Below are 27,144 nucleotides of genomic sequence, written 5' to 3' on the forward strand. Positions count from 1 at the left end.
TTTTTATCCCAACCCACAAGTCCTTTGGAGGGGCAGGAATGGGCAGTGAGAAAGCAGCTCTGTTGTTCTTTGTAGCCAGCTGGGATTAAATCACAGTGGGGTAACCTAAAGCTGAGCAGCCCTTGCACACAGTGAGGGACAAGTTTTACCCAATGCAGCAGGAGAAGCAGCTCTTGCTCTCAGCTGCTTCCCTTCAGCAAGCAGCACCCAGAGCTTGCACACTCTTGCATTAGCCACATAGTTGGACATCCAAACACTTTTAACTAAGTGATCAAATTCTGCCGTCTGAGATAATTCCACCTTGCATGTCAGGGCTTTATGCAGCAACAGTTCTCAAGCCATATGCAGCCCAACAAAATGAAAAACCCAAGTCAAAATACTTTGATTCAGTCAGTTGAAGTATCTTTCAGTCTATTGGGTTTGAATAGATGTACTTCCTTTATATTGGGCTGCACACCTGTAAGATACAGTTAAAAATTATCCAGGTACAATTAATTTTTTTATTTGACAGATTACATAACTTATCACAAACTCAACCAATTTTGCTGAATCCACATTTTTTTCTGAAGAAAAAGCTTAAATGGGAGGAAAACGGCCATATTTACAGTGATTATGTTTGATTAAGTATTGATAAGTAATTAAGGAAAAAAAATCCCAGCACAATCTCCCTGTCTTCCTTGCAAAGATTAATTTAACAGAACCAAAAGGAATTCTGGCTCAAATTTGTATGTTTTCCCTCTGCCTTTCACAGGAGAAAAGTTTTATTTTCAGTTTTCCTCTGAATTTCTCGTTATGTTGAGATATTGCTCATTAACTACATTTGAGATTTCTCAGCATCTGAGCACCATTTCTCTGCCATATGTTGGTCTGTCCTGAACCAGAATATCAAGTATATTTTCCAAATAAAAGAGTTCTCAATTAAAAGAAGCCGAAAACACAGAAAGTGACATATTAACTATCCACACTAGCAGTTTGATTGGAATTTAGCCCCACAAACAGGTCCATGACCATGCTTTTGCAGCATTGAATTTTTGGAAACTCCAAAAAGAAAGGGTTGCAGCAAGTACAACTAATTCCCAGGCTGTCTGCATGTGTCTGCCCCAGGTTACCTTCCTCCAGGGCCCATGGGACAGCACAGCCTGTCCCTTCTGCCCCATTCCCCACCCAGACCCTCTCCTGGGCCAGGCAGCTCCTTCCCTGCCTTCACCTCTTGTAGCCTCCTGGAGCCAGCACGAGAGAGAAGGCAAGCCATTGACCTGGAATTGCAAAGTGAAGTGCTTTGCAATGGGAATCTAATCACCTAGAAGCAGATTCTGTGAGCAAAACCATAGCATCATTTTTAATGTACTTTCTCATGTTAGAGATATCTTGGCCAGTTTTCTGCTGTTGTTCAGTGAAGTGTAGTAAGTTTGACAAGAAAACTTCTGAGACACCTTTATACTGCATTCAGACTAATTTGGCTGGTAATATTCTATGATAAAAATAAACCTTTAGGACACATTCTTATGGCATTTTGCAAGCTTAATTGTTAGGAAGCTCTACTTTCCTCCCACTGTGATAGAAATTATGATCTTCTTAAAAACATAAACCACCAAAAATATTATTAGAAGCCTCCTTTTTGCAAATTAAGAGCACTGATTTTTCATCACAATGCAGAGCATTTCACATAATGTGTAGAACAAAATTCTATTCAAATACAGACATACATATGCAAATGGTAAGTCATGAAAAAGAACACATGTTATTTTGAATGAAAATGGTTAATTAGATTCTAGTTCTTTCCCATTTCACTTGCTCCTAACTTGATAAATATCTTGGATTTTCGACTTTTGCTTCAAACATTCTCTTTTTGTGGCCATTTAAAGGTCAGGACTTAATTTAGAAAGGTAGGTGAATGTTAAAAAAATGAATTAATGACAGAATAAGAGGTGAGACTCAGCAGTTGTGTGAGCATCATTCATTTCCCCAGGTAAAGCAAGCATCCTGAGGTCAGCTACAATTCTTCATGTCAAAATTTGTCCAGAAAGAGTTACCTTGAATATTTCACGAACAGCATATATCAAGTTGATATAAAAACACTTGACATACATGAATGTATTAACAAAAAGGTATATGGAAGTCCTGCAGAAGGCTGAATTTCTACAACACTTCCACAGGAACAGAACTGCCAGCTAGCCCAAAATAAAACTCATCATTTATACTGGCGTGCATAAAGCATTTTTGGTCTGATAGAACCAAATCAGATTGTGTTTCTGAGGAAATTTGCTCTGAAATGAAGGCACACACCTTATTCTTTCTTTTGCATAGAGAACTAAAATCACAAGAAGATATATGGTGTATCTGTTCAGAGTGAAGATAATGACAGCATTCCTCCAAATTTCAGCAGCAACAGTAGTGGGAGTTGTAATATATAACATCAGGAAAACAAAAGTCTACAGACTGGAAGTTAGGGTCAGTTTTGCCTTCAGCAAGCTAGTGACTTATTTAGCTGTGCCTTGACACCTCCATCTTCACAGGAAAAGAGAGAAAATAACTGAATTCATAGGACTGTGTCAAAGAAAATATATCAGCATCAATAAACCAGGAACTTTTTCCTTTCAAAGGCCAGTAAATCATCCAGTAGTATTTAATTTGCTTTGTTTCAATCCAGTTAGTTTATGTGCTACTTCACTTATTTCTAATTTGTCAAATATTTATTTAAGTCTGCTTACACATTGTCTATTGTCCAGGAAAATAAGTTACACATGAGAGTGTTTGCTCCATGTAATGCACATAATACAGCTTTTCATCACTTTTGTGACAAGTGAAGCATTTGAAGTTTTCTAGCCTCTGGTTCAATACACACTCTGAAAATGCATATATTAATTATTCAGATTCAATAAAGAAACAACCACCTTGGAAAATCACACATACAAAACATTGCACACAGGTGATTAAACACATGATAACAATTCTCCCTAAATTCCAATATTTTTGAATGCCAAAACCTTTACCATACAGACACAATAAAATCACTTTGGTGTGTAGGTAGATCATGCTTAAATTGGATTTTCACAACACAGTCAAGGGTTACAGATATATTAATTGAGGACAATAATGTTTATCATTCTGGCATTGTTCAAAGAAACCTAACACTCCTCACTGTTAAAGAGGATCAAGTTTTCAAACTACATACTTCAGAAGCAATCACTGTTGGGGCAGAAGTTTCTGGTATAGCTCAGTTTTCTGGCCAAATGTTGCTTACTACAATGTTATTGTAAAGAGAACTTGTAAAGAGAAGAGACAGAACTATTTTATCCAAAATCACCTCATGCAACACTATCTCCTCACACACTACAAAAGTGTGTTTTAGTGCTGTCTCGAGTACAACAGATATGGTGCCAAAACCTGACCATCATCCAGGTCCTCTTCATTTGAGCTTATTTTCAGGAGGTTCTTTTTTGCCAGCAGTAAATGTGCTGGGATTTCTGAAACGTTCCAGAAATGTCTGTCTGGGTGGGTTGGTTTCAAACAGCAGTGGTAATCTGCGTCAGCCCCAAGTCGTTGGACTCCTCTCTCTCCTGAGGACAGTAAGATGACATTTCCACAACTAGTCATACAGGTTTGTTTGTCCCACCTGCTTCCCTCATGTAAGCTGGGTCTTGCACAGTGTTTCTGACTCTACTGGTGCTCTGCCTGTCCATCCTCATCTTGAAGGGGAAGCAGAAGTCCTTGAAGCATCTCTTGAAGTTTTCATCCAAAAACGCATAAAGGATTGGATTGAGGCTGCTGTTGGTGTAACCCAGAGCAATGCAGAAGTAATAGCTGGATATGGCAGCAGTACTGTGGGACACATCTCCTAAGGCCTCAACCAGCACAAAAATGTGAATAGGAGTCCAGCAGATGATAAAAACTGCCACAACCACGAGCACCAACCTGGTGATGCGACGCAGGTTTCGATCTTTTTCTCGAGACCCGGAGAGGAGCCGCACGCTCTTCAGGCGCAGAATCATCAGAGTATAGCAAACAATTATAATGAGAACTGGAATAACAAATGCAAAGACAAAGACACAGATTTTCATGAAGATGTCCCACCACACATAATCTCTGTCTGGAAACTGCAAGGAGCATTCAGTGCTAGCAGTATCTAGAAATGAAGGAAGCAAGAAGAAAATTGCTTTGTTATTAGGCACTCTAAACAATGTTGTTATCATAGAATAACCTAGGAAAATGATTAACATGTACTGTGATATTAATAAATGGAGTTATCATTAATTCACTTAAAGGAAGCTTTCAGTTACTATTGAAACTAGTTTTATGAAGCTGTCTCCAGAAATTACTGAGTTTCGAGCTTTTTAAAATGCAAAATATTGTATGAAATCTCTTTCCCATGGGAGGATCTAAAATAGCTGCACAAAAACAAAATCTGTAAAGTTGTGTCTATTTGAATCTCACTCAAATTTAAAACCAGACTGAGTATCATGTTTAGCAAAGTAGAAATCTCATCATTATTATAAAACTACATATGTTTTTGTCTGTGGGTGGAGAAAGATTTTTGATAACATGAAGAGCAGAAGCTGAAGGAGGTTTTGATAGTAAGAAAATTTTGCCAATATATGATAACTGTGCAGTAATCTTTTCCCATATGCCTTTTTACAGCACAAATAGAGTACACACAAATGCTTACTTTCAGAAAAACTCCTGGAAACATCTTCTTTTCTGTTAAATAGAAGCAAATTAAATGCAGGTGTGCATGGAGCCAAATGGAAGCTACACTTTTTGCAGATCATGCCTGTGCAGAGACTACAGGATCTGGCCCACAGAAATCAGCCCACTCCCTTTCCCACTACCCCTGCCAGGATTCAGAGCCACAGGCTGCCACTTGAATGCATTTAACAGAAATATTTCATCTGGCAGGAGGTGGCTAAGGAATGAACTACTTGAGGTTTCATTTGCTGACCTCATCAGAGCCTTCCAGCATATAAAACATATGGAAAAATAAGCAATAAGATAAAGGAAAAGGCAAGAGAAGGGGCAAATTGACACCTACTGTCAGTAGTTCAACTCTACTGAAGATAAGTCAGAGTAGCACAGGGATTTTTCACTCTGAATTGTAGCTTAGATTTTATCCTGGAAAATTATTTGGAAATTTTTATCATTTTCCCTACTGAGTTTGTCATTCCTCTACAAATTGTTACGCATTGTTTTTCATTTAGTCAGCTCTAAGAATGGAATACTCCTGCACATCACTTTTTCATATTTGTCTCCATCAGGACATGTCAGGAAAAAAAAAATTCAGGCCATATTTCCCTACTATAAAAACGCTTCCCAAAATATTGCAGAGAATTTGTTTTGAAAAACGATTAGGTGAGGAAGTTATCATTATAGTACACACATTTCATTATATACACACATTTCCATGGTTAGATATCAGAAAGCTCTTACTGGGCAATATTGAATATGGAAATATTTTAATAGGAAACATTTACAGCTAAAAAATAAAAAAGCTAAATATTTTGAGTTTTTTTTAAATAATATGGTGCCAAAAGCTGAAAATGGAAAAGACATATTTTTCAAGGCCAATGCATGATACTCAGATGACACCACAAGTATGACTTGACACTCAGTGAACTTATCTAAATCCTTTGTGATGTAGGTTTTCATGAGCATAGTTGCTTTTACTTAATTTCATTCTAGAAATGCCAACAATTACCTTCAAAGAAGTTTTCCTGACAATTGTTACTGTTATTTGTATAGATTATGGCTTAGCAGCAGACATAAATTCAGGATGCAGCTGTATTATCTAAATTAGTAAAGCTGCCTCCAGATGTGTGGGATAAAAATGAAGTGTGATCAGGGATGGCTGCTCTGGACCACATCCAGCTACTCACTGAAACTCATTCCCAGAAGAAATTACCTCTTCAGATCTACTGACATAATTTCACATACTTATCAAAATTATTAGGTCATCCTCACTATATTTTGCTATAATTTGTGATCGGCAATGTTATTTTGGAATTCCATATTATCAAATACAAACGTAATTATTATCTTACATCTCGTTGCAGTTTGATTTCTATGGAAAATCTTATTCTAAATTCCTGAAAAATCAAGTATTGAACTTGATCTATGTAATGCCATAGCACAGCACTTTATGGAATTCATTTACATTTTCCCAGTTTACAAGTAGGAAACAGTCAATAAAAAATTCTGGTCATACTGCACAATACCGCATTAATTTTCTGGAACTTTGGAAGTGGAACATATTAAAATCCAATTTATATTTTAGTTTTACGGTCTGAAAAGTTGCAGAACTATGAATAGAGTCATAAACTTCAGATTTCATACTGACATTTTCCACTTTGAAAGTCAAATGTTCCAAATACATTGATATATTTAAGGAAAAACACTGATTTCTATATGGTATTTGATGTAAACTTATTTTATAATGTGCTTGATAAACTACCACTTAAGATTAATCTTAATCTTGATCTAGGAAACAAACATATTAGATATGTAATATTGATTGTGTCACTTTCATACCGTTCACACCCTTACTGGTAATATGAATGTTAATTTTATACCTTTATTTTTTTGACAGCTGAAAATTCTTCAGCAAGAAAAGCTCCATTAAAGCCAGAGTGGGAAAATTTACACAGATGTAAAATATATTCAGCAGGAAAAATGTACCTAAAAGGACACACCTGGGAGCAATTCTGAGCTGTGATAACAAAACAGATTAACTGAGCACAGTGATGGAACTTAAAGTATAACTACTTTCCATTTGCTGTTCAGTTGTTGCTTAAATGTGAATCCAACAGAGGCCCTGAAGCACATAAACAACAACTGTTTTAACCAACATAACATCGAGTTTCAGGCCTGAGCTCCAGCTGTCAGGCAAAGGGAGCATCCTCTCCTTCACTTCAGCATTTATCAGCTCAATTCATGAACACACCAGACAAGGTAATTGACACTAAATGTTCAAGAGAGACTTTAGATCAGACAAGCAGGGAGGAACAGTAACAGCTGACAAGCAGCTACCAATATTTCCAACCTCATTTAGTCCAGCTGTGTTCTGTATTACCAGTCTCTGTTTCATAAGTTTAAAAAAAAGGGCTGCCTTCTACATGTCAGGGAGAAGGCATTTAATCATTGCTGGCCCCAGAGGATCCCCTTTGATCTAAATGTGCTGCTGACATTGAATGACAGGAATATTCTGTTAGTTGAGCATGCTCCAACAAAACACCTGTCTGAGCCAGTGTCCCATGCCCTTCAAGATCTTGAACATAGCAAGACATTCTTCTAAATATGCCTGAAGTTAATGTTTCCCCAGCTAGACCTTGTTTTATAGAGCCTGTCAAAATTGTGCTGGGGAAAAGGGTTACAGCAGAGTTGCAGACCAGGACACATGATCCCCAAAGCACCAAATGAAAAGCTTCCAGAGGACCTTTCTGTCACCTACATAAGAGAAGACTAACAGAAAGAACAAAATCTGTGTATCTTCAGCCAAATCTATCAGTCCCTGAGCAGCTGTTACTTAAACAATTTTTCACATTGGTCTATGTCAAACATCTCAGCATACAACATTTATTGTCTCTGTCAGATGAAACAGTGTCCTTAGTAAACATTTGTCTCAAGAGGAGTGAAACCATTATAAACAGAAAAGGTTGATAGTGGAGGAAATAATGAATAATTTTTCTAAAGGTTGTTTGCATCTCAAGTAAGACTCCTACCAAATAACTGCCTTGTATTCTATCAAGCCATTCAGTAAAGGGATGGTCTCAACCCAAGGACACTGTTAGAAGTCTCCAGCCTTTTGAAGACAGTGTGTTGCCCTGCACTGCATTTACACCTGTGTTTATGAAGCACGTGTGTGTGAAAATGTTTCTCCCTTCCTTCTCAAGGAAGATCTTGAAATCCGATTAACCCCACAGCACAGCAATGAGTCAGGAGCTATAGGGGCTAAATCCACAGTCCTTCATGGAATAGAAATTTCAAGCAAAGCCTATACAAGGCCTGCATACAGTTTTCATTTACTTTGTGTTCTTGTAGCTGTTTCTCTGCCATAGCCTCCATAACCTGAATTTTTGTTTCCTGTGACAATCCTTATTCTCAGCTTTTCAGGCTTCCATATAAATTCTCTCCCTTTTTAAAATATGACCTTGACATATTGACATACATAATTTATCTTAATTTTCTCTCTCCAGCTACTGACTTTTTCCTTTCTTCACTAGGTTTTCAGGTTCTGTGAAATGACTGGTGATAATAAACTCCCAAGGTTTCTAGTTTCTGCTCTTGGGACTTCATCGAAACTATTCTCACAACGCCTACAAAAAGAATCTTAAGCCCACATTTCAAATTTCAGCCTAAATTGATCATATATTTATTTGCCCATTGTGATTAAACTCCTGATAATTTTCCCCTGCTGTCTGCTTGTAGTTTTTGATGGATTCATTCTAGCACAGGCAGTGCTCCAAAGTGCATTTTGTTCTTTCATTTAGCACAGGCATCTGATCTTAAATGATTTATATGTTGTATTGTGATGTTCCACTACATATTTTGAAATGTCAGGAATTTAGGTGTACTTTTGAAGAAGGACTGAACAAGGATTGATCAATATTTGAACCAACAATTTATTGCCTGTTGAGAAACAAAAAGACTGAATTTTGAATGCTCACACTCACCTTCCCTGACTTTGGTGCCTCCAAGAACTATTGCTGATATACCAACAGATGAGGACAGCAGCCAGATACAGATGTTGATTATTTTTGCTTTCAGAGGTGTACGAAAATCCAGAGCCTTCACAGGGTGACACACAGCAATGTATCGATCAACACTCATCATAGTGAGTGTGAAAATGCTGGTAAACATGTTGTAATAGTCAATAGAAATCACAATTTTACACAGCACATCACCAAAGGGCCAGGAGTTCATCAGGTACTCGGTGCTTTGGAAAGGCATGGTGGTGGTAACAAGAGCATCTGCCATAGCCAGGTTGAAGATGTAGATGTTGGTCGCTGTCTTCATCTTCGTGTACCTGCAGAACAAAAGAAATAAGGCTGTATTACTACAAGATATGATTATGTCCCTTCAGATATGTAACAGTCTATCAGTCAGGTTTGTCCATAGTTGGGGTTTTTTATGTCTTCTCTCAGCTGTGATAGAAATGCACACAAATGCAAGACCTTTAGGATAAAAGTGAACACACTTTATTCAATCTCTCAGCACTATGTTAGCAATTAGAGCTATTTACCACAGGCAAACCAGGTATATGAATACATTTGATCTAATTAGACAAATTTCAATTCTATTTTCTCAAATCCCACTACAAGAAAACATCACTGTTAAATTTGGAAGTGATAAAAATATTTTTTGTTTCCTTTTCTTATGGCTATCTGTCAGTTATTGTGAAATATCTGGGCTTGGTTTGTGGAAGAAATTGTTATCCAGTAAGAAAACAAGTTGATTGCTTTGTCTGCTGGTCCAGATTGCTTCTTATATGACAGTTTGTCTTCCTTGAATTCACTAGAGTGCCAGCTGATACAGTTTTAGTCATTTACCTTCCTTGTTCCTTCCTTGCCTGTTCCTTCTCCTTTCTTATCATCAGCTTTTCCTAGCCCCCTTTTATGAGTGATAATGTGAAAGATCACTATTGTTTAAGTGGGATACCGCAGTGGGGAAAAAACTATCATAGCAGTATTTTTTTCTGCATTCTTTAATTTTATCAAAAGTAAGCCCTTGTTTTGATGAGCTGGTAGGTGTTACATAGAAACATACAGCCTACATAAAAAAACCAGGATCTGATATTTTAGATGACACCCTGCTTTGTTCAGCCCCAGTTATGGTTTTGGGAGACAGCCTGTAGAGGACTGCTTCCCTCTATGGACACAAGGATGATGGAAAACCTTCTAAAATGGGAATTTACCTATGACTCCTTTCTGAAATGCTTCTCCTCAATATTTGTGTTTGCTCATTGCTGTTCATTTCTCATTGGATTTAATGAGATTATCTTTCTCAAAACTGCTTCAGTCCCATATTTTGAGTGTGTATCCAAACTAAAATGTGCACATGTAACACACATACAAACACACATAGCTACATTTTGCTATACATTGCTAGTAATTTACAGTGGAAATACAAGATTCAATCACTTTAGTCAATGGGCATATAGGATAATATGTCTATTTGCCTTTAAAACTTTAATGTATAGAATAAAAAAATATTTTAGAAGGAAATAGAGCAGCACTGTCAAATTGTGCCCAATATGTAAATTATCTATTGAATAAAATGTGAGCAGGAATTTCATTTTATGACCAATATGAAATGTTAAAAATAGCATTGGTCTTTATAAAACATTCTAATTAAGACTTATCAAGGAGCTAAAGCCAAATGGTGGTTTGAAGCAAAGGGGAAAAAAACTGCAAGGGAAGAGAGAATACATCCTTGTCACCCACGTACCAACCCATCAGTCAGAGTTGGGTTTCTGCTCCCCACTAGATCAGTCTCCTCAACAGACTCTCCAGGAGAGGAGGCTTTCTGTGCTGCAGGCAATATTATAGCCCTTAAGATACTGTTCAAACACAAATATGAATTTTTACATATAGAAAAAGGTAAATATGACATATTAAAAGACAAAAAACTTCCCTCCTGGTTAAAAAAATTAAAAAAGGAAAGAAAAAAATATTATCCTTGAGTGTATCTCAGCTGTAAAATAAAAGCTCACTAAAAACTCAACACTGTCTCCTAAAATTTAATTCTATTAAATAGAATAGTAGAGGGAAAATTTTTCTTCTACGTACATCACTGATGATATTTGGAATTGCTGTCTTGTTCATATAGCAATAAAAAGACTGTGGAAAGTTGGAATGGTTGCATAAAAAGCACTAAAATTAAGTGAAGGGACAGGAGAAAATACTTTGACTAACTTAAAGAGCTGAGCACATTTAGTTTATTAGAAAGAACACCAAGAGGTGACTTGATTACAGTGTCTGAAGACCTTCACGGGGAGAAAATAGCAGGTACTGAAAAGTTCTTTCAGACTACATGGAAAAGCATAGCAAGAAAAAACACGTAAAACTCTTAAGAGAGACAAATTCAGCTTAGAAACAATGACAGCTCTTTCCTAACAGCTGAGGTGATTATTATGGGGAATAAGAAAGGGGTAATTTTTCCATCCACTGATGCCTGCAAATCAAGGTCTGCTGCTTCACAAAGGATTTGCTTCAGTCAAATATGAGTTACTAGACTAAACACAGGAACATTCAGAAGAAATGCAATGACCTTTGATATGCAGAGGTGACACAAGTAATCATTCTCCTGAATCATTATTTCTGTAAATCTTTAAAAACTTTGCCAAGGGCTTAAATTGTGAAAGTTTTCTTTCAAAATATACAAGAATTAGCTTGACCTTTTTTCCTTTAAGAAAATAAAAAACTGGGGGAAAATATCTAAGAAGATTTTATTAGCCTTGAAAAAGCAAATATACGAAAGTCTTTATATCTCACATTTCCCATCCCTTGCAACCTTAATTCAACTCTTTGATGTATGTGCCATTACAACCTCACATGCCATATTTTCCCAGCACCCCTTACCCTTTCTCTCTTCCCTAGCCTTCCAGTGGAAGAATAGCAAAGAAGTGCTGTAAAATAGAGCTAGTAAAGAGCTACTTTTGCCTGGAAACATTGGCCTGTGTTTAAATGAGGTATTGGCCTTTAAAGTTATTAGGCAGTATAGATAAAGGCATACATTCATTTACAAGTTTATAAAATTCAGAAATGCCTTCTGAATCTGGACACAATCATCCAAACTCCTTTGAATGTTTCTAATTAAACACCTAAAAATTATTAAATGTCTACATGCCTCTGAAGATATGTGCTTGCAGGTTTAATCAAAACTCCAGATAAAGTAATGGAGTGACTGCTGTTGCTGACAGACCCTTTGAAGTGAACCCTCATCAGTTCCACAAGATGAGGGATTTACCTTCTTTCCTACAACTCATTCAATTGCATCAGATCATAGAAGGAAATACATTTTGTGGTCTGAGGTTTTCTCACTATACTCTGCAATCATCTGAGCAAGGTCAAAACAGTGATTGTTTAAGGAAATCTTGTCTTCCTTTGCAAAATTAAAATTCTTGATCAAATATCTGGATTCACCTAAGTTAAAAATATTTCTATCTGTTTTAATTAATTTAGCAGGACAGAGAGGGTAAACTTAGGCATAATTGCAGCATAGGTGGCAAAGTAGGAATTAATGACATTTTCCTAGTGTCCGAGGTACAAGTTTCAAAGAATATTATAATATTAATAAACCATGGCTGTATTAACTGCTCATGTGAAATCCCATGTCTAGAAAATGGTTTGTTAAATTCTGGAACTTCTTAAGGGAATGGCAACATTTCTAATACTACATAGGAATAGAAAGCCCCTCTTTTAAACCAGATGTTAGAATCTAATTTCAAGCAGCAGAAAAAACTGATCACTTAAGCTGGTGGATCTCAAGACTGCTTGTAAAGCTGTTAGTAGGCCTTGAGCCTCTGTAGACTAAAAACTGGAAGATATATCAAAACTGCAGAAAAATAGTCAAGAATAAACAAAACACTTTCATATGGGTGCGCTGCTTTTTTACTTTTTTTTTTTTTTAAATGGGTATATGATGAAAGTTTTTAAGAAGCAAGTTTTAAATTATGTCTACTTACTATTAGGCATTGTTCACTTCCCAAAATTGTGAAGTTCTTCGAGACTAACTTTAAACTGACCCCTAGAAATTTTCCCCTGTTTCTCAACTAATCATTGCTGTTCTTTTCCCTTTGGAGTAGGACATGCTTTTTAGACAAGCTTTTAAGACAGCAAATAAGAAGAAATCACACCTCCAGCCTGTGCTATCAATGAAATTGTGGTAACAGAAGAGGGAAGCATGCTACTAAGGATCTGGTGTGCTTTCAGAAAAAAAAATTGCCAGTAGAGCCCCTTAAAGTTATTATCTCAAGCAGAGGACAGGAGTGTGATTCTAAAGTACACTGTAATATTAGAAAAGCTGATAAAAGGTGAGAAAGGGGCTCTGGTGAAACTTTTTTCATGTAACTGTCATAGGATAAAGTAATGAAATGTTCCCTGCAGTGTGAAATGAGGGATGGGGAAGGGAGCAAAACTAACAAATATGCTAAAACATTCTCCAGCTGCAGAGGGAAAGTAGAAAGGCATCAAATACAATGAGGAATAGCAAACACAGATTTTTCACAGATACTTGGGTAAGTGAATGAAAATTAAAGCTAAAGCACATCTAAGCAAATTGCAAAAACACCTATCAGCAGGATGCAGGCTCTGTTCCACTAGGTTCCTCTGAATGAAGTATATGGAGATCAAGCAGCTGAAAAGCTAAATCAGGAAAGCTCTAAATCTCAAGGCTATATTCTGAGTACACTCACTGTAATACTGCATCAGAACAGGAGGAAAAACACCACAAAAACAGTCCAGAAGGATCTATTCCAAACCCATACCATGTCAAAAGGATGGCTCAGCTCTCTCTTGGATATCCATAATCCAATATAAAATCATATGTCAATATGTAATGAACTCTAAGATCACTTAAAGAATAGAAAATTAATATGCTGCAGTTTTCATGTTTGTGTTATGTGATATCATCAAGTTTTGAATTGCCATCTTATAGCAGCCGAGGATCTCAGATGATACTTTATTTAAAGGAAAATGTTCTTATTGCACATATTTAATGGTTGCCTGTCTTAATCATCAAATCTTTAAGGACTCGACAAAAAATTGTTGGAATTCTCTTTACTAGTAAGATACCAATTTTAAAGCAGCTCAAAAAAGAAAAGCATAGAGAGTGTAATCTCTGTGAATGTCAAAAGGTATAATGAAAACCTTACAGATTTCCACCACCATTTCTTCTCTGCACTAGCCATAAACTGAGCCTGAGCAAGATGTTGTGGATTTAGATTGGATGTGGAAGTTTTTTTCCTGAGCTAAAGAACCAGGCTCTGAATTAGTTCAAGTTTAGGTATATCGTGGTCAATGTGGGAGAAAATTCACACTATTTAACAAAAATGAACTAATTTTCCTTCTTCTATGATAAAGGCTTTTAATACTTTTATGTGAGCTCAAAAGCCTCTCTTTGAAGAAACTATAAAATAGTAGGAAAAAAATACTGTGAAATTTTTTGCTTCCATGACTTTGATAGGAGAGCTCAGAGGTCAAGGTGCTGTGATTCACTGCAGATTAAAATCTATCAGTGAGAATGCAGAATTTAACATAATTGGTACTTGATCTAAAACCATTATGTCTAATAATACTATGAAAGAGCCTAGACAATTAGCTTAGACTATGTTTCACATTTTTTTATTCTCTATTGGAAAGTAGAGATGAATACTGACCTAGCCAAGTAACTTATTCTATCTCTTGAAAAACTTCATGCTGCTGCAGATATCTCCCAGTGACCAGTCATGCCAAGGGGAATTCCAGGGTGTTATAGAAACCATCCAAATTTTTTTCACTTGTCACAAGTACATTGTTTTAGTGAATATTGGATTTATGTCTCTGGTAACATCCACTTTTCCTGTTAACTCTTCTTTCTTGGAAGAATTTTTTATTTTTTAATAAAGGGTATGAGCTCCCTTGGAAAAGTGCTTTCCCATGGGTTTATGGGAGAGGGAATTGAGTAGAACAGAGATTTTCTGGCAAGGAGAACAAATCTCATTGCTCAAGGAAACAGGGAATAATTGCTCCTGTGAAATGATTTCTCAGGGTCTTTCTTTCCTTGTTGGAAGCAGACAACTTTTGTTGAATGCTTGCTTTCCCTAGATGTTTCTGCAGGACAGAAAAAAGGAAAGAGTTCAGAAACCACCCACTAGGGGGTCTGGGAGTATGGGTATCACTCTTCCCAGAACAATGCAATTGGTCTCCTTTTTGCCACAGGGATGAATAAGAACTGGCACAGCTGGGGGTGTTTTATAGGACAACTACACCTCAGATGTAGGGAGACCCAAATCTCTGGTCAACACTCCCATAATAAAGTTTAATGGGAGACAAGGGACTTTGCTCTATAACGAGTATAGGATTATGTGGTAAGAGAGCAAATGCACATATCAGTAGTGAGCCAGCTCAGGGAGAAGTCATCAGTGCCTCTCAGGAGGCAGCTGGGGGCTTTCTCTGGACTCCTGTCATTTGTCTCTTTTCCTCACCTGCCTCAGGGAAGCCCACAGCACAGACCAGCTGAACACACACATTCTCAAAGGAGATGATTCAAGTGAAACACAGAAAACTTTAAGTCACACTCAACAGAAGAGCAGAAGAGCAGAGCTTATGGCTTCCATGGTGAAAATATTCTGCCCATTTTAACAAACAAGTCATTCTGAAAGGTGAGTCTAAGAGTAATTCCTGATGTATGGTGAAACAAAATTTTTGAGTGTGAACATTAAATGAACATTGAATAGATTGTCTGAATTCATTCTACCATGCAGCTTCTCATCTGTCACTGCTCAAGGAGGCTTTTGCCAGTTGCCCAACAGTAGTAGTAAAAAAATATATATATATATATATATATATATATATATATATATATAATAGACTACCAACAATGCAGTGGGGAGTGTGGGAAGTGCATTTAGCAAATATAAAATCCTCTGTGTTCCACATGCAGCACAGCTAAATTTGGGAACCATAGGCATTCATTCTTAATGAATCACTGACTTTTGGAGCAGAAATGAGCAGCTGCATGTTACAAAGGTGGATTGATATAAGAAATGGAGAAAACATGAAAGCTCTGCTCACTTTCTTTTGCAGAAGTTCATACACTGAATAAAATTCTCTTCTCATACTCATGCAGAGAACACAGAGATTGAAAATTGAAAATAATGTTTCAAAACTGAAAACAGCAAAATACCCAAAATTAATTTTAACTTCCATGAGGATTAGAAGGTGAATCTAGTGAGAGCTGAACCCTCTGGTTTTGGGAAAAATAAATATTGCAAAGGTAATTCACAGCCTGGCATGATAACTTCCCAATAGGACCATGCAAATTTAAAGCAAATTAACAAGTAATATTTTGATGTTATCAAAATCTAGTACTAATTTCAACCAATATCTAAAATCAATTAAATTTTTGTGTACCTTTTATTTTTTTAATTTCTGTGTACCTTGACATATTGTTTATTTTTATATTTTTTCTATTTTTTGGAATGTTAGCATGATCAGATATTCCTTTTCCGATATCCTTGTTGCATCTGTGCTCACCCTTTCCCCAAAACTATTCCATTTTGTGAACTCATGCCTGTCTGTAGACAAAATTATATTCTTACTGCCTTTTCCTCATATTTCTCTAAATTCACAAAAGAAGATAGCAATAAGCAAATCACAAAGTCTGCCTTAAGGAGAAGAACACCAATTCCTCACATTGCCAGAATTATCTGATATTTAGAGATGGAAGGACCAAAATGGAGAGCTGAAGTATACTTCCTGGAAGTGAAGTGTAGCTGGATGCTTTTTCTTCAGAAAGAAATATGTAACTGGAATCAGAACTCTTCTTTGGAACACATCTGTTTCAGAGAATTTAATTTAAAGGGGCAAATTAATCACAGTTAGACAGTGAGAGTTGGCAAGACAGGAAGATTATCTTCCCTTGTCCTTAGCGTGTTCCAGGAATTCAAATCATCCAGTCGAGAATTTCCTTTTACAACACCCTTTCAGCAAATTCAAAGTCCTCTCTCAGAAAAAATCTAAATGAAAGGTCCCTCACTCTTCCCTCATTTTCACCAGAAGGGCTTAGCCAGTCTGCCCTCCCCAGCTGTGCACCCTCCCTGTGCTTCATCCAGGGTCATGAGCTGCCCACCACTCTCTCACTTGACAACAGGAAAGTCATCTCAAGCTTTCTGCCTTGCCAGCAGCCAAACTGGAAACTTCTAAGTTTTCACTTTCTTCCAGCTCAAAAAGGTTCTTTGTAATTCATCGTGCTTGCAGACACTGATTCCAGTTATGCCTTTCTCTGAACTAAATGATTACCTGGCTGTTAGCCCAGTAGAAATGTCTGGATGGATACCAAATTACTTTACAGAAGCCAAACACATTACTCACTATAATCTATAGCCTCTCTTTAATACTGTCTCTAGTAAATATTCCTTTCAAGCCTTTCCTCTGCTCTCCCTGCCTGTTTTCAGTATCAGCTCTTCTTATCACAGCATGACCATGAGCTGGATTTCTTGTCAGCTTATAAATCCCAGGTCTCACTTAGTCACTGCCTAGCTGGGTTTTTAAAGTATTAGAAATAGTAACATTTTTTTAAATGGTCTGTGTTGTCAGACTATTGATACTCTTTTATAAGCCTGCCCTCTTTAATGTTTCCTGCTGCCTTGTTCCTTGTGCCATCTGTAAAAGCTTTTGATAATGATCAGTCTTCAAAGTGATGATGGAAATTATGTCACATTTGAACTAATGCTCAGAACTGATCAAAATTACCTTAATTCAGTGAGGTAAGGCTAAATGCTCTTTGAAATCTGTGATGAATTGCTATGAATCCATTTGATGCCTCTCTGCTGGTAGTAGTAAGCTGTCAGATTTTTGATTAGCAAAGGAAAGGCTAAAAGTCCTAAACTTCACAAAATATAGTACAGTTCACCTTTTGCCTTTAACAGCCAAACCCTTGAATTCATAAAAAAATGAAATTATACAAACTGCCAGCAATAGGGAACAGGTAATGCAGTTAGATCGACTCTTCTGGAGCTTAAATTTTCATTTCATAAGAATATTCTTCCAAATATAATTTAATAAAATTAGGACAATAATTTAAAGCAATTTAACAAGTGATCTTTTGATGGTATAAAAATCTATTATTAATTTAAACCAATGTGTTCAATTAATTTCAATGTTGTGCACTTTTTAAAAATAAATTTTTATTCTTGTTTGGATTAAATGATGAACAAATTTTAAAAACAATCTGGCAAGGAGTCAATTTTGTATGACATTTCTTAATACACTCTTCCTGTTACGTAAGATGTCATTCAGTTCAATGGATATAAGAACAAAAATGTATTAGTGGTAAAATGTTTTCTTCAACATTAGACTAAGCAGAGGATTATAAGGTTTCGCTTTTCCCTTAGGAATCACTCTACATATCTGTAATACAACCTCTTCTGAAAAAAATTCTTGAATGTAGAAAATTATTCAGTTCACTGCAAGCTTGAAAAATAATTTTAAAACAAATACAGGATTGGGTCTTTGGGATTCTGTTGATAACAGCTGGTCTCAGTAAATTACTTCAGGAACAATGAGGGTACATAGAAAAAGTGCATCTGGATAGGGTTTTATCAGAGTTTATGATATCCATAGTTAAAGCTGTAACTGTACTCAGATTTTCTTCCCTGTAGCTGTCACAAGAAACTACCATTTTGCTTACAGCCAGCATTAAAGATTAAAGAAAAAAGGTCATGAAGGAAGAGGAATGGAGAAAAAAAGCCTTTTTGCTTCCAAGGACAAATAGTTTTTTTTATGCCCTTCAGCCAGCTATTTTACCTCCAGAAATATCTTCTGAGACCTCAGAGGAAAATTTAATCTTAAAAGAAAAGGTTTGGGGTTGAAGTGGATTCTGGTAATGCCAAGAACCACACAGCTGCAGGACTTTCCTTGGGTGAGGTCAGATAGTTTTACCTGGTACCTCCAAACCCATTCCATGCTTCCTCTCCTCCTCCACAGGGGAGGACTGTGCTTCTGACACAGTGCCTGTATTTCCCACCAGTACAAGAGGCAATGGGATGCAGCAGGCACAGGACAGCATCACATCCCATGTGCCATGGCTCAGCACGGGCTGTCCATGCACTCAGCTGTCAGCAGAGCCCCTGGGATGGTACCTGTGCTGCACAGCTGATCCCAGCATGGGGATGGCTCCTGCTAACCACCCACACTGGAGAGCCAGCTGCATGGGCAGGAGAAGCGTGCCAGCCCACTCTGCTCAGCACAGAGATTTTTCTGCACATTAGAAATGACTCTGAGTGTGTCTGAGGAGCTCAGGGTGTTTGCAATAGACCTGGTCTTGCTCTGTTAGAAGCTTTAGTGATTAGATTTTGGCTTTTAAACCCAACTCTTGCTGTATGTGTAAAGACAGTGAATGCCAGCATCTCCATTTTACATGTGAGAAAACCTCATCAGGACAGGAAAAAGTGTTGAAGCCTCATAGTAAAACCAAGAGAAGAATCCAGGTCTCCTGATAAATGGTTTAAGAGGCCATGCTGCCAACACCGTGCTAAAGGACCATTCCCAATCAGACTTCAGCACGACTCTCTCCTCACAGGAGCTGTATCACACTCAGCTACTTTTCAGTCAGGAGTTTGAACATGTGATTGAAATTGCATTCTCCTGTTATTTTTTCCTCTGAGGAAGCTCTTGAGTTTTCCCTCTCAGCAGGAGAACACACCACCAGACATGTAAGAGATTTCATTTGCCCAGCACTCTATGCACAAGCTGCTGAGATGCTGACTCACTGGTGTCCATGAGCTTTTCAGCAGCCCTTATGCAGAAGTAGCAAAACCAGTCCTGTACTGGTATTAAAGCAAGGAATTGGCCAAGGCCTGCCTATACCACAGGCTATGGCTGGATTTGAGCCAGTTTCTGAGGCATCTCAAAGTTCTGGAGTCTCATAAATCTACCACAGAATTGACACTTCAACCCTTTGACTGAAAGTCTCATAACACAAGGGTTCTTTTTCTTTTTTTTTATCACCCAAAAAGTGGCCCACTGTCAGGCCTGGAGTGTCAGGCAGTTGGGCTAGATGATCATTGTAATAATTCCAACTGAACTATTCCAATAATATTAGATGATTAAATGAGGAAGGGGAGAAGGAGTCATGCCTGCCTTCCCTGCCTCTCCAGAGGGGAGAAGGAGAGCAGAACTGGAATTCAGAGTTGAGAAATGACAGCAAGAGACTTCAAACAAAGGCTGTACTCAACTGGAAGGTTGAGTACACAGTATATCCCCATCCCACTTTAGAGTTGTGGCAGCTGGAAGAGTGGGATTGTGGTGTGGCTGGGGGACAGGATCTGCCTCTCCCTTACCATCTTCTCTCACAAACTTCCCAAAGACCTTGTCTTTCCTCACCAAAGGACATCCCTGCAGGGTACATTGTTCATGAGTTGTTAAAATGCATCCTGAGACACAATCATGCAGAGAGTATATACCAGGAAAAAAATGGAGGGAGACAAGAAGTTTGGACAAAATAAATCCCTTGCATGAACATTTCAAATATTTCAAGATCATAAAAAACATTTAAAACTGTTGGCTTGTATATGTCTGCACTTCATCTAATGATTCTACAATGTTTAAAATATTTGCCACACAGAAAACCTAGGAGAGAATGATAACAGAAAAGAAAAAAAAAAAAACCTATCAAGATGTGTTTTGTCTTAGTTATTTTTTTTTGCCACATAATCAATAGATGAGCCAAGAGAAAATTCAAGGAAAGGCTAGTGTGGGAACTAGAGGGAAAGTGAGCAATAGCTACCTAGACCTTTACCAAAAAAATCTTAAGAGGGTAGCAGAAGGAAAGAAAAAAGTAAATATATATATGCACCAGTTAATTTGAATTTATTTCTGCTCTCCAGGCCAGTTAATCAGCTGATTTTGTTACCAACGGATGGCTTAGAAAATCTCTGCCTTTGTAGCTGTGTGACTGTCAAATACGAAGTCTCTTTTCTTGAAGGAGAAATTCAAAAAGAAATTAAATCTCTGTCCTGAATGAAGAGCAATAGAGCATGCAAGGGTATAAAAATCATATAATGAAAATGGATCAAACCACTTTTTCTAACTGGCCACAGGCATCTTCCTTTATTGCATTGACTAGTAAATGGAATTTTATTTTCATTATTCAAGAGTATTCCCCTGATTATAACTCATCTTTGGGAGTACCTTATCAACAGCTTCAGCAATTCTCTTAACTTTCCCTTATATCAAGTCTGACAGTTACTTCATCATTCTACAATTGCTTGACCCTTATCAAGCATGCTTTACAAAAGAGAATCCCCTCCAATACCTCCATTTTTTTTTTATGTACAAGCTGATTTCATTGGAGCAATGAATACTCCACAGTTCTGGGATTTTTTCCCCCAGAAACTTTATCAGAATGCAAATGGGCTGTGGAGAAAGGGACCCAAAAAGTTTCATGATTTCAGTACCCTGGACTGCTCATTATCACCCTGCCCAACAGCATTGTCCAAGCAAGCCTCTAGATTGCAAATGGAAAGGACAAAAAGAGAGAGGAAGCACAGTGCAAGTTAAAATATACACCAATACACAAGTGTAAGTGCAAGCATAAGTATCAGTGCATTTCACTAGGGGGTTTAGTTTTTAACATTCATTAACAAAGACACAGAGTTTTCCCCCTTTCCTGAAAAACAGTGGAAAAGGTATTTCAGCACCTTCTCTGCTTTCTTCAGTCCAACACCAACAGCTGGAGTTAAACACTGCTAAACAGAGAAAAAGCATCCTTTGCTTTCCATTAAGCCATTCCTCCTATCTTTATAATTTCCTGGCTTTCCCTCCTTGTTAAACAAAACATTAGGTGCCAAAGTAGGGATGTATCAGTGTCCACATGACTGGACACATAAGCTGTCCCTGGGGTCTCCTCACAGTGGAAATAAAAGCTGCCTTGTAGAAGTTTCTTTCTTTCACTCAAGCTTTTATTTTCCCTCAGAGCAGCATCTCATCCCTAGAGGGCAGCCAATGAACACAGCTGCAGGCACAAAGCATTTCCCTCAGGCAGCAGGATTTATCACATTTAACCAGCTTGTCCCTTCTGTCTCTAACACAGGTCCAGGCAAACCACTGTGACTGACAAGATTTGGGTCATTTCAGTTGCTTTTCTCCAGTTCCTCATGGTAGAGCTCCCATAATCCACTCACTCCCCCACCCTGCCAAACTTAGGGACAGCCTTTTGCACCTCTTCCAACTGCTACCCAAACCCTCTTACCTTATGATGACAAACATGACCAGGGAGTTCCCCACCAAGCCGACCACAAAGACCACGGAGTAGACAGCAGTGATGATGATGGGGATGGCGGGGGAGATGCTGGTGTGGTTGTGCTGGCTGTCCCCAAAGAGCCCAGTGGCATTGCTGTCATAGTCTGCCCAGCCTGGGAGCCAGCTGCTGGTGCTGGGGGGTCGGCAGGGCCCTGGAGAGCAGGTGGAGACTGGCTCCTCACGGAAAATCTGTATGGGGGCATCCATAGGGTACAGTCCCCACAGGCAGGAGGGAGACCAGCAGGAGAGTGCACACAGCAGTGCACACAGGTCTGCTGGATAGAGGGAAGAGAGAGAAAGAAGTGTTTTTATAGCCACAGAATATTAAGACCTCTAAACCTGTACATGTTAAGGGGAGCTCTGCTGTGGTGGGAACTGTAATTTGCCAAGCAGAGATTTAAGCAAATCACATTCATATTAAACGACTGCAAGTTTTATATCTTGCTATGTAATGCTGCTTCTCCAAGTGCACAAGGAAAGTTTTCCTCCACTTTCAAAGGCAAGCCAGATGGGAGCAGCTCAGATCCACCCCCACACTTTAACCCTGTCTTTCCCATCTTTCATATTTTAAGTTAAACTCTATCATATCAGGGGCTCCTCATTGCTTAAGCTTTGCTATAAAGGGGAAGGAGACAGAAAAACCCACCACCTCTGCACACCTGCTTTAACATCCTGCCCTGAGATTTTTTTTTTCCCCTTAACCCATACTTGCTTTCATAGAAAAGACACATTAATGACAAAAATATACCTTTCAGTCCAGGAAAAGAAGCGGAGTCCTCAAACAGGTGCTGTTTGCAGGAAAAGAAAAGTATAAAGCCTCTGTGCTGGGCTCCTGGAAGTGCCACTGATCACCTAGGACTTTTGAATGTGAGGCACCTGCGCCCCCAGAGCGGCGTGCTGGCAGCAGAGCTGGCTCCCAGGCATCAGCTGCACCGTGCAGCAGCAGCATTTGCTGCTGTTCCAGCTCCCACCACTTCTCCTTTCCTCTCTCAGGCTCCCTCTGCCTCCCTCTCGCTCTGCCAGGGCTCCAGCAGCACTCTGCACTGATGCACACGTTCTCCACTGTCTCTGTCCCCGCAGCTCAGAGGCTCACATGACTTCTTTCTAAACACTGAGATGCAGATAAATTAAAAGAAAAGCAAGAAATAAGTTCTGTTTTGAATTAATTTTATTATTTTAATGCACTTTTCCAAGTTGTCTTTCCTCAATTCCCCTGCACTTCCAGGCCTCAAGAAATAATCCTATTTGCCTTATTGAATCCCACAGGATTTCAGACTAGTAGATGCTGAATAAAAGAGGAATTTTTAGTCCAGATGCCTTGCCTGGTCCATCAGCTCTTTCATGCCTCAACTCCACAACTGTGTCCAAAACATTTCTCACTGAAAAGAGAAATAATAGCTGTGCCCCTGTTCCTATGCACCTACAACTCCAAAGTCAGAAGTTGGCTACTGGAGAAAAGAGGGCACCTTAAATACTATACAGTTTTGGTTTTTTTCAATCTGTCCCTCACCATGTGAGAAGCCCAGAAATCCCTCTAGCACTCCATTCTCCCAGCTGCATCCAGCAACAGGGAGGTGGTGTGTAAAGAAATCATACCCCTCAGAGCTTATCCCTAATAAACTCCCTCAAGCAGGAGCTGCAAGGCACCAATATGTGTGTTTAAGTATCCTTTAACTTGCACAGAGACCTTGAAATCCCCACCAGAATTCTCTCTAGATGGCAATCTGGGAGAGAAGAGGCAACTCTGGAATAACCCTGAGTTATTCCTGCTTCTTCAGAAGAGGCTGGGAACAGACAGACTGGCTGCATCTCAAAGTTTGTGGCAGGAAAAACAGCCTCTGGAGAAAGAGAGAGGCTGTGGGTTTCCTTCAAGCTTTTCCAATCTTGAAACTATGCTTTATGCTCCTCTTGTTGAGTGTCTGTGATACAACTGAGTTTTCTATTCTAAACCAATTTTTTTTAATCAAGAGATTACATCATGTCAGCTCCGAGTGAGAAGTCATGTAGGAGGCTTAAAAGGTACAGAACACCCTCTCTTAGAGGAAAGGGCTTGTTCAAATGTGATAATGGCTTTGACTATGGTCACTGTTTCCTCCAGAACTTCAGTAACTGCTCATGATATGTGTATAGAGCTGTCTAAAAGTGTCACATCTCATGATGATGGATAAAAATGCAAAATAACTAATGTGCGACAGAAATGTCCCTGAGACAGGGACACAAGCGAGAGAAGCAATCATTTTTTTGGAGATGAAGTAGACCCTGACATAAAATGTACTCTGTTGAAAAATCTCAGCTTTACAGAGATGGGGTGACTGAGAGGTGTTTTTAAAAAGATTTTGTTCTATTATTGAAGGGTGAAACATAAGAGATGCAATACTTTGAGCTATTTTAGTGTTTTTAAAATTTCAATCAAACATTAAAAATCTTTTACAAATCCATTTCTCACAGAACTCAAATTCTGTCTTTATCTTCTGCAATCCACAGTCTCCTGCCCATGTACTGAAGGGAATTACTATTGCTGTATCTCCTCATAAATAATAAACAATTTTACTGGCAATTTTTAACTTCCTACTAGAATTTTCCACATTCTGCAATTAAAATATACAGGACAGATTTAATATAGCAATGTTTTAGCACTCATTGGTAATTTAGCTCCTATGAGCAATCATTTTGTCACTCTGCAATTCCTACAAATCCTATTTGGTGGATCCAAAACTTCTAATGGGGAAGAAAACCTAGTATTTCTCTGAGTAAATCTAGAGCACAGATGATACCAAAAGTAAGATAAATAGCAGACTCACAGCTTTTTCAAGCACTGATGGTTGGACAGTAAGCTGCTAATTCTCTAGCTGAATTCTGTGCTGAAACTCTCCAAGCATCTTAGAGTCAGCACAAAAAAGATATGCTCACAGTTGTAGTCACTGGCCTTTCATGGAGTTTGCACTGTAACTGCATGGGACTGAATTGAGGTGGAGTGTGACCACAACACTGCAAATTACAGGTTGAGCCAGAGGCAATGTTTAAGTTTCCTGATGCTTTTTGTTTATGCATGTTCCATGTCAGAGGCCCAGCTTTTGCTCTTGGTTGCTGTAGGACTTAGTGTTGCAGTAGAAAGAAAGTACTTGGCTAAGGGAAATGGGTTGTCTTCTGAAAGTCAAATCAAGGTCATATGCACTGTTAAGAAATAGTCTTTTCCTATCTTGTGTTGGCTTTGCTAATGAAACCTGAATATCAGGATTACCATCAGTAACTGGTGTCACTGCAGGCACCAAAAACAATCTCCATGATATAGAAAGAAAAACTAAAGGCAGAGGGAGAACCAGTGTGCATCACCATCTTCCTCTTTTTAACACCTAACTGCACAGTGCCTCTGCACCCTTCCAACAGTCCTGTGGAAAAGGCAGGAGTCTCCTGGAGTCACGAGGGCAGAGAAAGGCTTTACAGCTGACCCAACCCAGACTGCCCACACATCAACACCAGAAACCCCTGTTCCCTCTGAAGGCTTACATCAGACAGAAGGCCCTGCTTTCAAAGGAAAGCAAGGAAATATTTAGAGAAGAAAAACAGCATGAAAACCCCATTGTCTCACCGCTCAACTGTGATTTTCCTCCGGGAATGTTCTTACAAACATGTGGCTTGCATGCCTGACAACTTTCTGCAATAATACATTAGACCTGATAGTGTTCACCTCACTGGACTTTGGGAAACACAACAGAAACCACTTGGACTTTTAAAATAAAGAAAATACAAAACTATATATCAAATTCCGTAATTATAGAAAATTGTTTAAGTTGTAAATTCCAGCCCTCAAAAGTGAAAACAATATCACGTTCAGCTGCCTGATACCTAGGAACTACAACATGTGCATTCATACAATTTTTATTTTTTCCAGGCTCTCTGCCTCAATCAAAAATCAGTTATATGGTATTGCTAAATATAAGTGGGAGAGCAGCCATAAACTGGGAATTTTGTATCTGTGAGGTGTTTTCTTTTTCAATCCTAGTGAAATTCTTTAAATTAATAAAAAATGTGGGGGGAGGGAAATACGTGATATTTAACAATAGCAGGTAGGAAGGGCTTCAGCACTGTCTTTTTTCTTACCAAAAGCTAAAGAGCTGCCCCCATCAGCACAAAGTTTTAAAACCTTAGAGATGTGGTGGGACATTAATTCAGCCCTGACTCAGAGGTAAGAATGAACCACTTTGAATTACTGGCAAAGCTCTGTGCAGAGCCGTGCCATCTGCTCACCGTGCTGCAGCACAGACCCAGCTCCATCACCTCAGCCCACTCAGGCTTTGACTGAAAGCTGTTTCATTCCTGGCATTGCTTTCTAGACATGACACTCCACCAAATCTGCAGGATAGGACAGACCCTGAGGTTCAGCCATGAACTGTAACACCAGGCACTTTGGAACAAGATCATTTCCTGAGACCACCTACTATTCTAGAGGCTGGAGAAGAAACCACATGAGTTAAGTGGAGCATACTATCAAGATGCTTTTTCAGCTAATATTTGTTTTTACTACATTTGACCAAAGGCTATGATGATAGTGAGCCTGTGTAAAGGTAGGAGATGCTGGAAACACTTTCTCATGGCTCCAGTTGCCAAGGAAACAAAGTTCTCTTTTCTCTCTGCATCCAGAAATGTTAGCTCTCTGTGTGAACACATCTCCCAGGAAATAGTGTGTTTTCTGCTCTTCAAAAGGCATGCAAAGGGGAGGAAGAGGAAAAAGAAAGATGAGAAAGTATATGCAGTACTACTCAAAGAGCTTTTGTACACATATTTTGCTCACAGTGGACTAAATGTTCAGCATAAGATTTGTGCTTTGCTTTTACTTATCAACAGCAGAAGTTCATGTTACATATTGAAAAAATTTACTGGTACAGACCTCCATTGTTTCCTTCAGAAACCAACCCAATAAAGTGCTGAGCACTGGGACAGCTTCTGTCCCAAGACATGTCCTCCTTCCACAGAAAAGTCCCTGGGTGCTTATGAAAAGACCAGCCACCCTTTAACAGCCAGCTGCAGGGGGGGCTGGGGCAGGCATTGAAAGCTTTCTGGCCCCAGGCCTCTAACAATGAGGGGAGTTGTACAAAGAAGAGCTAACTGGCAGTGAGGAGGTCAGTGGCTGGGATTCAGGAGTCCAGAAGAT

At 38.6% G+C, this 27,144-nt stretch overlaps 1 protein-coding gene across 1 annotated transcript; it reads right to left on the minus strand.

Moving 5' to 3' along the window:
- Nucleotides 1-487: 487 nt before the first annotated feature.
- On the minus strand, nt 488-26,690 carry OPRK1 (opioid receptor kappa 1). Its single transcript, XM_079302854.1, has 5 exons — nt 26,094-26,690; nt 22,741-23,103; nt 21,943-22,267; nt 8,664-9,016; nt 488-4,126 (listed from the first exon to the last, which is right to left on the minus strand). The coding sequence occupies exons 3-5, from the start codon at nt 22,197-22,199 to the stop codon at nt 3,594-3,596; spliced, it is 1,143 nt and encodes a 380-aa protein (XP_079158980.1). The 5' UTR covers nt 22,200-22,267; nt 22,741-23,103; nt 26,094-26,690; the 3' UTR covers nt 488-3,593.
- Nucleotides 26,691-27,144: the final 454 nt, after the last annotated feature.

Source organism: Erithacus rubecula (genome assembly GCF_903797595.1).
Source record: "Erithacus rubecula genome assembly, chromosome: 3".
Lineage (NCBI taxonomy): Eukaryota > Metazoa > Chordata > Aves > Passeriformes > Muscicapidae > Erithacus > Erithacus rubecula.

Coding starts and splice junctions, on each gene's coding strand:
- OPRK1 (XM_079302854.1), bottom strand. CDS start 22,199: ATGGATGCCCCCATACAGATTTTCCGTGAGGAGCCAGTCTCCACCTGC. Junction 9,017..21,942: donor GTCATGTTTGTCATCATAAG/GTAAGAGGGTTT, acceptor TTTGTTCTGCAG/GTACACGAAGATGAAGACAG. Junction 4,127..8,663: donor AGGCACCAAAGTCAGGGAAG/GTGAGTGTGAGC, acceptor CTTCATTTCTAG/ATACTGCTAGCACTGAATGC.